Source organism: Pagrus pagrus (assembly GCF_965226575.1).
Source record: "Pagrus pagrus genome assembly, chromosome: 3".
NCBI lineage: Eukaryota > Metazoa > Chordata > Actinopteri > Spariformes > Sparidae > Pagrus > Pagrus pagrus.
The window spans coordinates 36525954-36539171 of NC_140187.1; the positions used below are offsets into that span (position 1 = coordinate 36525954).

General features: G+C 38.9%; 1 protein-coding gene across 1 annotated transcript in view; it reads left to right on the plus strand.

The window, feature by feature from the left end:
• The window catches only part of LOC311253685 (dihydropyridine-sensitive L-type skeletal muscle calcium channel subunit alpha-1-like), a 344036-nt gene that overhangs the window by 99221 nt on the left and 231597 nt on the right, over positions 1-13218 (plus strand). Inside the window, exons 13-20 of the mRNA XM_084347719.1 lie at positions 283-403; positions 531-645; positions 5454-5556; positions 5651-5720; positions 5825-5957; positions 6834-6963; positions 7099-7158; positions 11270-11376. Of these exons, the coding sequence (XP_084203845.1) occupies positions 283-403; positions 531-645; positions 5454-5556; positions 5651-5720; positions 5825-5957; positions 6834-6963; positions 7099-7158; positions 11270-11376 (839 nt within the window). The remainder of the gene's footprint in view (positions 1-282; positions 404-530; positions 646-5453; positions 5557-5650; positions 5721-5824; positions 5958-6833; positions 6964-7098; positions 7159-11269; positions 11377-13218) is intronic.

A 13218-nucleotide genomic window follows, 5' to 3' on the forward strand; every position in this document is an offset into this window, starting at 1 on the left:
CCACCTATCAAAAATGTATTTCCTCTTTAACAGGGCACCCAGCTCGTAACACCTGTCCTGGTTGAGCATGTGCCCATGTATGGAGGCAGAGTCCTAAGCAGGTGTCAGGGTTCGATTCCGATTTCCATAACTCTTTAGTACTGATGCAAGCAAATATCATTTGTAATGTTTAGGTTAAATTGAGGTTGTCATGAAAATGCTTAGTGTTTTAAATAATGCAATTGAAACTTAAGTACAATAAATATGCTGATAGCACTGATGTGTGTATTTTATTTGTTTCAGATCCTGACAGGTGAGGACTGGAATGCTGTCATGTATGATGGCATCATGGCTCATGGAGGACCAAGCATGCCTGGTATCCTAGTCAGCATCTACTTCATCATTCTCTTTGTCTGTGGAAATTGTATCCTTCTTGTGTTTGTGTGAGTGTATGTGTATGCGCCTATGTTTTACCAGCACTGAACTCATACCATGACAAACTCAACTCAATTCAAATCACTGTCATAATCTTTGACTCCCCAGTCATTAAGTCATCCTTCTAAATGTCTTCCTGGCCATTGCTGTTGATAATTTGGCAGAGGCTGAGTCTCTGACTTTGGCACAGAAAGAGAAAGCAGAGGAGAAAAAACGCAAGAAAGCACTCAGGTAAGATGTACATACACACAATCTTGAGCCTATGAATGGGACTTAAAACTGGGGTTGCTAAGTTGGAAAAAAACGTCAAGCCCAGGCTAGATTTTGAAAGTATCCAGCCAGTAAACCCCGCCCCCTGCACTCAGGCCTCTCTCCAAAGCCACTCCCCCCAAACCATGAACTCGCACTGTCCGACAACTGCCGAATACCGCCGTCGAAGTCCAAGTCCTCACAAGCAGTGGGAAGAAGAGTGTATCAGTGCATCATTTTCATCACAACATCTAACAACAAGTAGCTACCTCATGTCTCATTCACCTGTAAGTAAACACCTAATATTATCATTTTGAACGTAAACAACCAACATAGCCATTGCTAGCACTGATAGCTGTCAAGCTAGCTTTGTTAGCATTCAGACATTGTTTTGAAAGTGTATTTTGATGTTGAAATTTTTTGCCAAGTAGTCTTTCACAATTCGAATTTGTGTTTCGGTGCATAACAATAAACACAGTAAGTAGAAAAATGTAAAGAAAGATAAATGGTTGGTACTTAAAAAAAAAAATTAATATAAACTGGGACATCTGTACAGTTTTGTCCAAGAATGTCTTAAGTATTCACCATTGACAGTGTATATGTTCACAGTATGCTGAGGACAGTCAAGCTCTGTTCCATAAAAATATTGAATCCTGTTGCTCATCTATTGCTTTACAGGCCAGAATTCAAGGACTACGTTTGGAGCAATCACATCAAGTACTGGAACTCTGCCTGACACCTATTTATTTGTCGTTCTGTATTTACTCCTTGTTTTGCATTATCTCTAAATTGTTTAAATAAAGTCTTGAAAATGATAAATGCCTTTTCTTTACACTTCCAGCATAAACAACCAACACCTTACAGTTCTTACACTTTACATGATGCACCAATAATAACAACTGAATTAGGTAAGACTCTTGTTTATTGAATCGTTTGGGAATACATGTAAATAAATAACACTACGAAAATAGTATACCTTTTATCGTTTAGACAGTATACAGTACAATTAGCATAAACAACTATATGCAGGAAGGACGTCCAGAGGTTTCTTGACTAATTATAAACACAGATCAGTGTTGTCCAACAGGTTAGGCTGTTGATGTCGGTGCTGTCTCAATCCTCTACTGTTTTGGCAGTGATTGTCCTGTAGAAAGAATGGCACAATTACTTATCCGACAGTAAATACAGCTTTTTAAGGACCTTGAAATTATTTTCAATTTAATTTAACGTCACAACTTCCACAAATATTCCTGAAAACAACCAGAAATAATCTGTTACATCATAACTGTGCCATTTACAGTCATTTCATATATGCCAGTTCTACTTTTTGGGGGGTTAGCAAAATGTCACTTCCAGAGTAATTTACATAGTTTCACGTTCTCATTATTCTTTCTATGCATTTTGACAGTAGTGTGTAGAAGCTCTCTACTTGCTGGACTTTTTGTTGTACACCTTGGAGTACCTGGCCTTAGAGAAAGGAGTTCCATCATCTCTGCAAAAATTATAACAATTACAGAAAACTGGATAAGGATAGAGAACTAAATGTGTTTACAGGACATAAAGTTACATTTGAATGTGTTTATGGGGCATAAAAATGTTATTGATTCTGTCAAAGACATCACAGGACTGTTATGTAAAAAAAAAAATGAAGTCTGGAGTTAGGTGGGTGATGGGAGGCTTATGCGATGGGTGGCAAGCAAGTATTTATAGGGATTGTCAGGTGCATTCCGTGTTTCCCACATTCTACTGTGGTCAGCTGACAGTCAGATCATGAATTGAAATCCAAAGTCTATTTTCTTTTAAAAAAATGTCTTACTAATATGCAATAGTCATTTTCCTGGTGCAGCTAATGAAATGATGCCATTCCTTTGTATATTGTATCCCTGCTAAGGAGCACATTCATGCACATGAAGCTAACCAACTTGATATGAAAGAAGGACACATGTACATATGAAATGTATCCATCAAAGATACATGTTGCATGAATAACAGAGGTCTGATCCATGTTGCTACCGGCATCAAGTTACACTCACCTGTCAGAGAGAGACGCTACAGAAATAGTGGAAACATCAGGGCATGGTTCTCCTGTGAATTGACGCTTCAAGGCTGGAAGTTGATGTGTCCCTCTCATAACTATAGGACACAGAAATAGGCAACATAAGCACATTTGTAAAACGTCAAGTTCAAAGGCTACAGTATATGAATGAACGTCACATAGATACCATCTAACGACATCTGCTTACACCTACAATGCAATATATTTACAGATATATGCAATCTTCCCCTGAACTCCGAACAGTGGACTTGGCCTTTCACACGTGTAGCACACAAGAATTAGTCCGCCTGCCACATACATACAGGTAGGCTGTCCATACAATATCTTCAGGCCTCTAAAATTGATTGGATTAAGTTTTTACAGCCCTGTCGCTGCCAGAGACGATGGATTGTTTTCCTTTTTTTTCCAAAGAATTATATATTTTGATTGCTGTCTCTATGTTAGGCAGCTATGATGCTCCATCATAGTCGCCTTTTCCATTCCAAGGGCTCTCTCCGTCTTCTGCTTATGCTGTGCCAGTGCATTTGCAATTGTAAGGTTGAGGTTGTGCCCAAAACAGTTGAGCCATGGCCATTTCGAGTTTCTTACAGTGGCTGTGCGTTGGCTCTGTTATTGGTTGTTCTGCCGACAATTTTATCTCATCCAAACCCCAATCTTCAAGTGCCTCACGGAGGGCTTCACTGATGTTGGCTGCAGTGTGATTTTCCAGGAAAGACCTCATCTGGAGGCACTTTAATGCAAGTTCTCAGTCACACATGATAAAGTGTGCAGTCAAAGACATGTATGGGGTCATGTACTCTGCTGACCATGTATCAGACGTAAATACAGTGCTTGAACTTCTTCCCAGACTTTGTTATACAGGTCGGGTATGGCCTTTTGGGAAAAATGTTTCCGTCCAGGCAGTTTGAATTGTGGGTCCAAAGTTTTCACCATCTCACTGAAAGCCTTTCTCTCAATGGTGTGGAAGGATACCATTTCTTTGGCAACTGCAACTTGCAAATGTTTTCCATTTTTGACTGTCCTTTTTTTTATACTTTGTGGTTTTAGCAAGACCACGTGCTATATGGGTGGTTGATAAGGGCCCAGGTTTCATAATCGTGACTGAGGAACCTGCGGCTGGAGTACCCTTTGGCTATGTCCTAACATGTGCAGCAGCTTATAGATGATGAACTTTGAGGTGTGGGTGGAGATTTGACATGTTACCTTCTTTACTCACAATCCTTATGAGGCAAATAGTGCACACAGCTTCCTACATGTTGGTTGGCTCACCTTTGTTATTTGGAGTAAAGCCAAAATAATCCCAAACAGGGGCAGAGGCATTTTTCTTTTTTACAAGTCCTGTCGTTATATCCCCAGAGCCACTAGCACTGCCACTTGCTATCTTTCTCTGCTGAGCTGCCTGCCTGTAAACACCAGTCATGCACCTGCCTGCCCTCTAGTGGTGCATGCTGCGCACCAAAATACATCGCCTCACTACAGCATCTCCCTATCAGTTTAATAGAAAAGGGAGCATCTTGAAAATAAGACCACCAGGTTTTTTTAATACGGTGGTGTACCGTAATACCACAATACCGCCCAAGCCTAGTGCACAGCTCATGTTTTCTGCCAGTGGCCATATAACCAGCCACCTATTGACGGTGGAGCAGGTGATCATGAAGCAGCTGTGTGTACTGGAGTAACCACAACTTCTGTTGGTCTCCCCTGGTCATAGCTTCATTATCCAGCCCTGAATTCTGTAATATCACTGCAACATAATCCTCCTGTTTAAGACAAGCACTGGACACAGCTACAATTGTTGTTGCAGGTGCAGCAATGTCTGAAAAACAAAACACACCTGGCACCAAAGCTAGCCAGCTAGCTAACAATAAGCTGGCTTTTTCTGTTGAAATGGTGGACTCTGTCCTGATATGTATTTGTACAATCTTCACAAACTCAATAATTCACCATGATTAAAAATGGTGATATGAATGTAAAATAACAGAAAAGGACTAAATTACAAGAGCTCAGAGTCACAACCACCTACTTAAGCACATTGAGCTGAGGAAGAGTGAAGGTCATTGACTCCCTAACATGACGTAATATGATGTGTTGTTTGCAAAAAGAGGGATTTTAGGATCTATGCTCAAAATAACCTGCAACCAGCAGGCACACACACTGTTATACTTTTTTTTTATCTTTCTCATTTTTAAATAAAGGCGATTCTAGGTGTGCTCCCATCCTATGTATATATGTATTTTATTTCAAGTATATCAGACAGTACTCTTGGCAATTCCAGTACTTTAATATATTGTTAGTAATACTTTAAACGTTTGAACAGAATGTTTCGCACCCTCAGACTGGAATACATTGTAGCATGTCTTAAAACTCCATTAGCTTTTCTTTTAATGCTTTTTAATCTGTTTTGAAAGACCTTAGGACAGAATTGTTAGGTAATCAGTGCTTAAACTGATTTGGATACAAAGCTTATACTTCACATTGTTCCTTTGATGTTATATATGGTAATACCCTGTGTTTTGTTTTGTTTTTAACTTTTAACAATTAATTGTTTTTATTTTGTGCTACTGCCTGCCTTGGCCAGGAGTCAAGGAGTTTCTTAATCTCTGTGGGACCCATCCTACAAAATAATTGTTAAAATAAAGATGTTATTATAACAACATGATTATTCAAGTTATAAAATACTATGGTTTTCTTTCATGCCACAAACCAAGAAATCCTCCATTCTGTGTATTTATAGGGCCAACATGCCTGATAAGTCATCAGAGGAGAAAGCAAATCTGGCAAAGAAGTTGGCTGAGCAAAGAGCCAAGGGTGTAGAGGGCATCCCTACTACTGCCAAGGTGAGGCACCCAAGAGCATTCATCGACCATGTAAATAAAACAATATTTTCATCCCCTTTCTTACCTTTAAACTATTTCAATTGGAAATCTGCAGCTCAAAATCGATGAGTTTGAGTCCAATGTCAATGAAGTCAAAGACCCTTTCCCTCCAGCGGATTTTCCTGGTACTGTAAATCCCAATTCCTCCATACTGAATTGTTAATCATACTGTTCCAAACTCAGAGGTGAATGTTGTCTTTGTTAATCCCTCCCTTTTTCTGTTGGCTAGGTGATGATGAGGAAGAGGACCCTGAGATCCCAGAAAGCCCCAGGCCTCGTCCAATGGCAGATCTGCAGTTGAAGGAGGAAGCAGTCCCAATGCCAGAGGCCAGCTCATTTTTCATCTTTGGACCTCAGAACAAGTATGATACTGGCAATTGTTGGTGTTGATAGGAATGAAAATGAGTTCATGAAAAGTGACAAGAAATATAATGAAATTGGGGTGGGGCTCATGTTTACTAGTAGTAAAAGTATAGTTTTTTTTCAGTCCATTAAAGCAGAAAAGGATCAATAAATAAATAGTCAAAATAAATAGTCTGTTTGAACCACAGTCACAGGGCTTGCCAGTGGCCAAGCAGAATGGAAAGAATGAAGTGTAGGCCTACTGCTGTACACAGCAGATTCATTATTAAATAACATGTTCATATTTTTCCTTATTTTATTTTTTTAATATTGTGATGAAGGTAGCCCAAAATACTTCTTAGTTCTTGCATTAAAAATGATCTAATAGTGGTTAAAAGTGTGCCCACTGGATTGCCTTGAAACAGCTTAACATTTCAATATTTTGTGTCAGTTAATTATCAAGTTAAATGCATGTATATACATGGCACAGAAGAGGCAGTTTGGTAAAAATGTTTTGCCACAAATTACTGAGCCACAGTGAGCTGTGGCTTATGTAGTGGTAGAGCTGGTCATCTACTAACCAGAGGGTTGGTGGTTCGATCCCAGTCTGAGGCTGCTTGTTGAAGTGTCTTTGGGCAATATACTGAGCCCCAAATTGCTCCAAATGGCTGTTCCATTAATGTGTGAGTGTGTGTGAATGGGTGATCAGAAATATCGTGGGGTGTTTTGGTTGGGAAGGGTTGTATCAATCCTGAGCAGGTCGGCATCTTGCATGGCAGCCTCTTCCATCAGTTTATGAATGTGTGCGTGAATGGGTGAATGTGAAAAGGTTATAAAGTGCTTAAAGTGGTTGGCAGACCACTTCAGATAACAAACGTTTCTTTTAATCATTTCAGGTTCCGGAAGCTCTGCCATCGTATTATCAATGCAACTACTTTCACCAACATCATCCTCCTCTTCATCCTACTGTCATCTATTTCTTTAGCTGCTGAGGATCCAATCGACCCCATGTCCTTCAGGAACCAGGTAACACAGTGCATGCCTGCCTCATTGTAATTTCTAACTTCCCTCACAGTGAGATTGAAAAATTACAGTTACAGTATTTGGCATATACTGTATATTATCCTATTATTAATACTACAAATAATGTGATATTTCCAGGTGTTGGCCTATGCTGATATAGTTTTTACTTCGGTGTTCACAGCGGAAATCGTACTCAAGGTAATAACAGGCACCACAGTTGTTGATATAGATGGGTGACAAATTAAAGAAAAATCCTTTAGTGATGTGATTTTTTCTTTTTGAGAATCACATGCTATGATGTTGACTGTCAGCAGACCTCGAACCAACTGAATCTATTTTTCGGAAGAGTTTTTGAAGAATATTGCTCAACCCTCTAGTAAAGTTCCACGGATTTTGAGAATATGTTCCAAGGGTTGGTGAAGCTCTTCTGGAAATTTGTGAAAATATATAAACTCCATGTTGGATTTTCCTTTCATTTGTCACTCACATGTATATTGTAATGAAATGTAATAAAATCTGAAATCACTGGAGCACTCAAAACACTGTAAAGTATGACAGGACACAAAGAAAAATGTGTGTCTAAAATTGTTTCACTCAAGCAACACTACTGTTTTCAAAACATAACCAAATCAAATCAAATCAAATCAAATTTTATTTGTATAGCCCAAATTCACAAATCACAGTTTGCCTCAGAGGGCTTTACAATCTGTACAGAGACGACACCCTCTGTCCTTCGACCCTCGATTCGAGTGAGGAAAAACTTGCCCCAAAAAAGGCCCTTTTAACAGGGAAAAAATGCGGAAGAAACCTCAGGGAGAGCCACAGAGGAGGGATCCCTCTCCCAGGACGGACAGACGTGCAATAGATGTCGCATGTACAGAGAAGATCAACGAGATCACAATGTATTCAATTATAAGCGATGGTTGACAGGAGTGAAAGTACACAAAGATGTATTACAGCAATAATGATGAAATGCACATGGAAATGTGATTACTAGTGATAACAGTAGTAATGATCAATGGCAAGGATGGTATGTAGCAATGCAGTACGATAATAGTAGTGGAACGTATGTAACAGAGATGTGACTAATATTAGCGACAGTAGTGGTGGGTGTCAGGCAGGGTCATGGCAGTAGGTGCATCCACGATCAGGCAGGGCCATAGCAGTGGGCGCATCCACGATCAGGCAGGGCCATAGCAGTGGGCGCATCCACGATCCACGACCCGGGCGCGGCCAGGATCCAAGGGAGCCTGTAGGACTAGAAAGCACAAGGACTCCGGGGAAGAAGCAAGTCAGTGACATGCAGAGATGGGGCATGTATACAGGCATAATGTATACAGATGGAGAGGAGAGGAGAGGGGAGGAGAGAGAAGCTCAGTGTGTCATTGTCCCCCGGACTAGGCCTATAGCAGCATAACTAAGAGCTGGTCCAGGACAGGCCTGGGCCTGTCCTGGACCAGCCCTAACTATAAGCTCTATCGAAGAGGAAGGTCTTAAGTCTACTCTTAAAGGTAGAGAGGGTGTCCGCCTCCCGGACCAAAACAGGAAGATGGTTCCACAGAAGAGGAGCTTGATAACTGAAGGCTCTGGCTCCCATTCTACTTTTGGAGACTTTAGGAACTACAAGTAATCCTGCGTTCTGGGAGCGTAATGCTCTAGTTGGGTGATAGGGTAATATGAGCTCCTGGAGATATGATGGTGCCTGACCATTAACAGCTTTGTAAGTGAGGAGAAGGATTTTAAACTCTATTCTTGATTTTACAGGGAGCCAGTGCAGAGAGGCCAGTACAGGAGTAATATGATCTCTTTTCTTAGTTCCTGTCAGTACACGTGCTGCAGCATTCTGGACCATAGCCTCAACTCTGACAGCTTGTTGGAAAGCACTTCACATCACTAACTCCACGGCTGCCCATTACCCTGCTCACTGATTTGGAGCAACCCTGACTTTTGTATTAATAAAAAAAACTCATTAAACTTCACTTCCTGGATAAATAGAAAAATCACACATTCACACCATATTATTAGAGGCAATCATTTTACAAATTTTAAACAGCTTATGCGACAGTTCAGCATTGGAACCACACAGTTTCTGAAATACATGCAATCAAAATCAATCATCCAATCAAAACTCAACAGAAATGTTGATACTCTAACACAACCCAATACAATAGACAATATTTTAAATTTCTCAGAATCAAAGAAAATCCTCTAAAGAACATATATATATATATATATCTCAGCACATCACACACCTCAATATGCCTTCCGATCACCAAATGGGAACAAGATCTCTCAATCACTACCAATGCCAACTTTTGGATCCAAATCTGCAATAATAATTTCAACAAATGCTAAAACACAAACCTACAGCTCATACAATAAAACATTTTTCGTAGAAAACACTACACGGGTGGGAAATAACACACAAAGGGTGTTTAATGACACAGACAGATGTACGCACTGTTTACAGAACACAACCTACACTTACTAACATGCCATCTGGCACTGCTCACCAGACAGATACTTCTGAATACAAGTTACAGATCAAACTCAGCATCATACGATAGAAGAATTTTCTAGTAGATATTTTTTCACTCTCTTTTTCTCTTTCTTTTATTACTATGGGCATATATATTATCTATTAACTAACGTGTACGCCTATTAAATCATAGTGGTAAAGACTAATATTATGTCATATCAATTATATTGTCAAGTGAATCATTTTTTAATGATAGTCTATTATTTTTATATTTGCCTTAGTTTTTTTTATCTTTATTTATTTACCTTTTTCTTCTTTTATCTCTTCTTACTTTGTTTATTAATATGGTTACATATAGCATAATAAAAATGAAATGTTGATGGTGTTGATGTCAATGTAAGGATAACAATATTATTGCAGTTAATGGTATCGTTAAAATAAAAAATAGTGTTATTATACTACTACTACTAATAATAATAATAATATTATTATTATATTACAACTACTTTCTCTATTATTATGATTATCACTATAATTATAATATCTTAACCTTACACTTGTAGAATGTATACAAACAATACAAACAAAATTCCCAGCAACAACACCCCCAACTCCCAATACTTTCCAATTTGCCTGAGTTCCTTTTCCAGCAGGACTTGGCATCTACCCACAGTGCCAAAACTACTAGTAACTGGTTTGCTGAGCATCGTATTTCTGTGCTTGATTGTCCAGCCAATCCGCCTGACCTGAAACCCATAGAGAGTCTATGGGGTTTTGTAAAGAGGAAGATTAGAGACAACAGACCCAACAATACAGACGAGCTGAAGGCAGCTATTTAAGCAATCTAGGCTTCCAAAACACTTCAATCCTTTTTTTGATTGGTCTTATGTTATATTCTCATATTTCGAGATACTGGATTTTTGATTTTCATGTGCTGTAAGCCATAATAATCAAAATTAAATCAAAAAAGGCTTGACATATTTCACTGTATGTGTAATGAATCTAATATATATAAAGGTTTCACTTTATGAATTAAGTTACAGAAACAAATCAACTTTTAATTGATATTCAAATATTTTTTTTTTAGATGCACCTGTATAATTATAGGTATGGATAAAGATTCATTGATTGATTGATATGCAAATTCTAGTCTAATTCTGGTCATTATTTTGATTCTTTTTTACATTGTTCATACAGCCATGTGTGTAACATCTCTGACAATTCTACCCCCAGTGAGCACTAAAGTAACAATGTAAAATGATATTATTACAATTCTGTTTTCATTAGGAAAATGCAAGTTGGCACATACTATTAGTCCTTAACCATAAAAATGTTGTAATGAGCAGGGTTTGTCCAGTCATCAACAATCTGGGTACGTACAGTGTTGGTCAAAAGTTTCCATCCACTTATGAAGGACATGTAAATCATGGCAGTCTTCATTTCCAATTATTTCTACTCTCATTTTTCTGTGATGAATGAGTGGAACACATACTACTTTGTCACAAAAACATTCATGAAGTTTGGTTCAATAATTAATTTATTATAGGTCTTCTTAAAATGTGACCAACTCTGCTGGATCAAAAATATACATACAGTAATTCTAATATTTGGCTAAATGTCTCTTGGCCATTTTCACCTCAATTAGGTGCTTTTGATAGCTATCCAAAAGCTTCTGGTCGTCCTCTGGCTGAATTTTTAACAACTCTTCTTGACAGAATCGGTTCAACTAAATTTGGGAAGGCAATTCCAAAATGTAAAATCTTACCTTCAGCATGAACTTATTTTGTACACTTGTTTTGTTCATAATGGATAATGAGTACTCCTTTTCAGATGACAACATATGGCGCAATTCTTCACAAAGGGTCTTTCTGCCGGAACTCTTTCAACATCTTGGATCTTCTGGTCGTCAGCGTTTCTCTTCTCTCAATGGGCATGGAGTAAGTGGAGTCTAGAATTATACCTCATCTCTTCTTTCTGACTGACCACTCTTATGCAAAGAGCTCTATTATCTATATTGTTGACTCTAGATTTTGATAAAGCAGTGCCACATGCCATAACACCTATTAAGTCAACAGTCTAGGTGCAACCTTGACAGTATATGCTCTATGACTCCACCCTTTTCCCATACTCAAGATAGGCCAGATGCTCTGTAAAACAGCAGTTAAAGCAATAAAAGTTCAGAGATGAGCATTGCCCAAGACAGAAACAGTTTACTAATCAAATCCTAAAATTCCCTAAAAAAAGGCAAATAAAGGTTTGTTTTCTAAACCAAAAAACAAGAGAAACAAAAGATTAAACCAGAATACAAATTGGGCTAGCTAAAATGCCCATATCAGACAAACATCTTGTTAACTTGATATAGTTAACAATATAGACAAACCTAGCACATAGAATATATCAGTTTAACAGGAAGTTGACAGAGGTTCATCCAGGTTCCAAGCTTGCTCAGCTGTTATTGGACCGTAGCAAGAAAATGGGTGGGGCTCAGGAAGGGTCGATTATGGTTAAATTAGCTGTTTACATATAGGAGTTTTGTACTACAGCTAGTGCTATGCTATAAGGAGCAGCATCAGCAAATCACACCAAGCGCTATGCTGGCGTGAGCTTTTTAAAGTCACAACAAGATTAATATAAGCATCACTTACCAGAGAATTTAGAGAAACAATTGTTTTTTAGAATGCTGGTTGTTCAGTCCATTGTTGTCCTATATAGTCCTATATGCTGAACAGCCAGAGTGGAGAGAGGAAGTGACCATGAGATCTTTATGTTTAGCAACTTGGCTGGCTAGGTTGTTATTGGGTTATTAGGAGCCCCCCAATCTCATGCAGGTCCCATGACATGAAACTGGTTGGGTTGTTTTTTGGTTTGTCAATGCCGGGAACTTCAGGGTTAGGCAAAAGGCAGTATTGAATCCATGGAAAAGTGACTGGATAGTATCTAATACTGGTTGTCTAGGTTTTGCATACTGAAATCAATTTGGAGGTTTCCTGGTTGTAGTCGAACGTCTTATAGGAAGTTCATTATCACTGTCTCTGTAGAAGAGTAGACTCTTTCATCTGAAGCATAATCTGTTGTTAAGTTTATGAATTATGCATCATGACGTAAGTTTGAACTTTCAGGGCTGTCAGCTATATCAGGTAAGACATGCGATGGAACATTCTCTGCTGCTGCATAGGGTGTGTTATGCCCGGCTCAGTGTGGCGCACAACAAAGAAGGGAGGTCCACACAGTAACTTCTTAAGTAACTCAAAATCATTTATTAAAGGGAACTTAACCAAAACAAACTAAAGGCTAACTTAACATAATCAAAACCAAATGAAGTGCCCAGGCAGGCACCAGCCTTCCAAGGGGGAGAGAAAGGGAGCCATCTTGGAATCACCTGGCTTTTAAAGGCTCAGGTGACACCAATCCCTCAACAAGGTGGGTGGGGCCATACCAGGGAGAACCTGAACAGAGGAGCACAGACAGGAAAAAGACAACAGAGACTGGCCCAAGGCCTAGGGCCGTCACAGGTGTGATAATGTGTCCTGTAAATAAAAATACATAAAAATGTATGTATATATATGTAGTAGAAAGTGACTGAAAAAGAGCAAGATTATGGCTCTGAGGGTCTGTATTACTTGAACCATAGATGAGCCGTTTGTCATAGATGGCTTATTTGGTATGTTGATCAATGGAAGCAAGACCAGACATCAGGCAGATAATGTATAGCGAATTTCTCCTTTTGTGACTTGAAGTCATCTTATAACTCCATTGTCATAAGCACACTGCTTACCAGC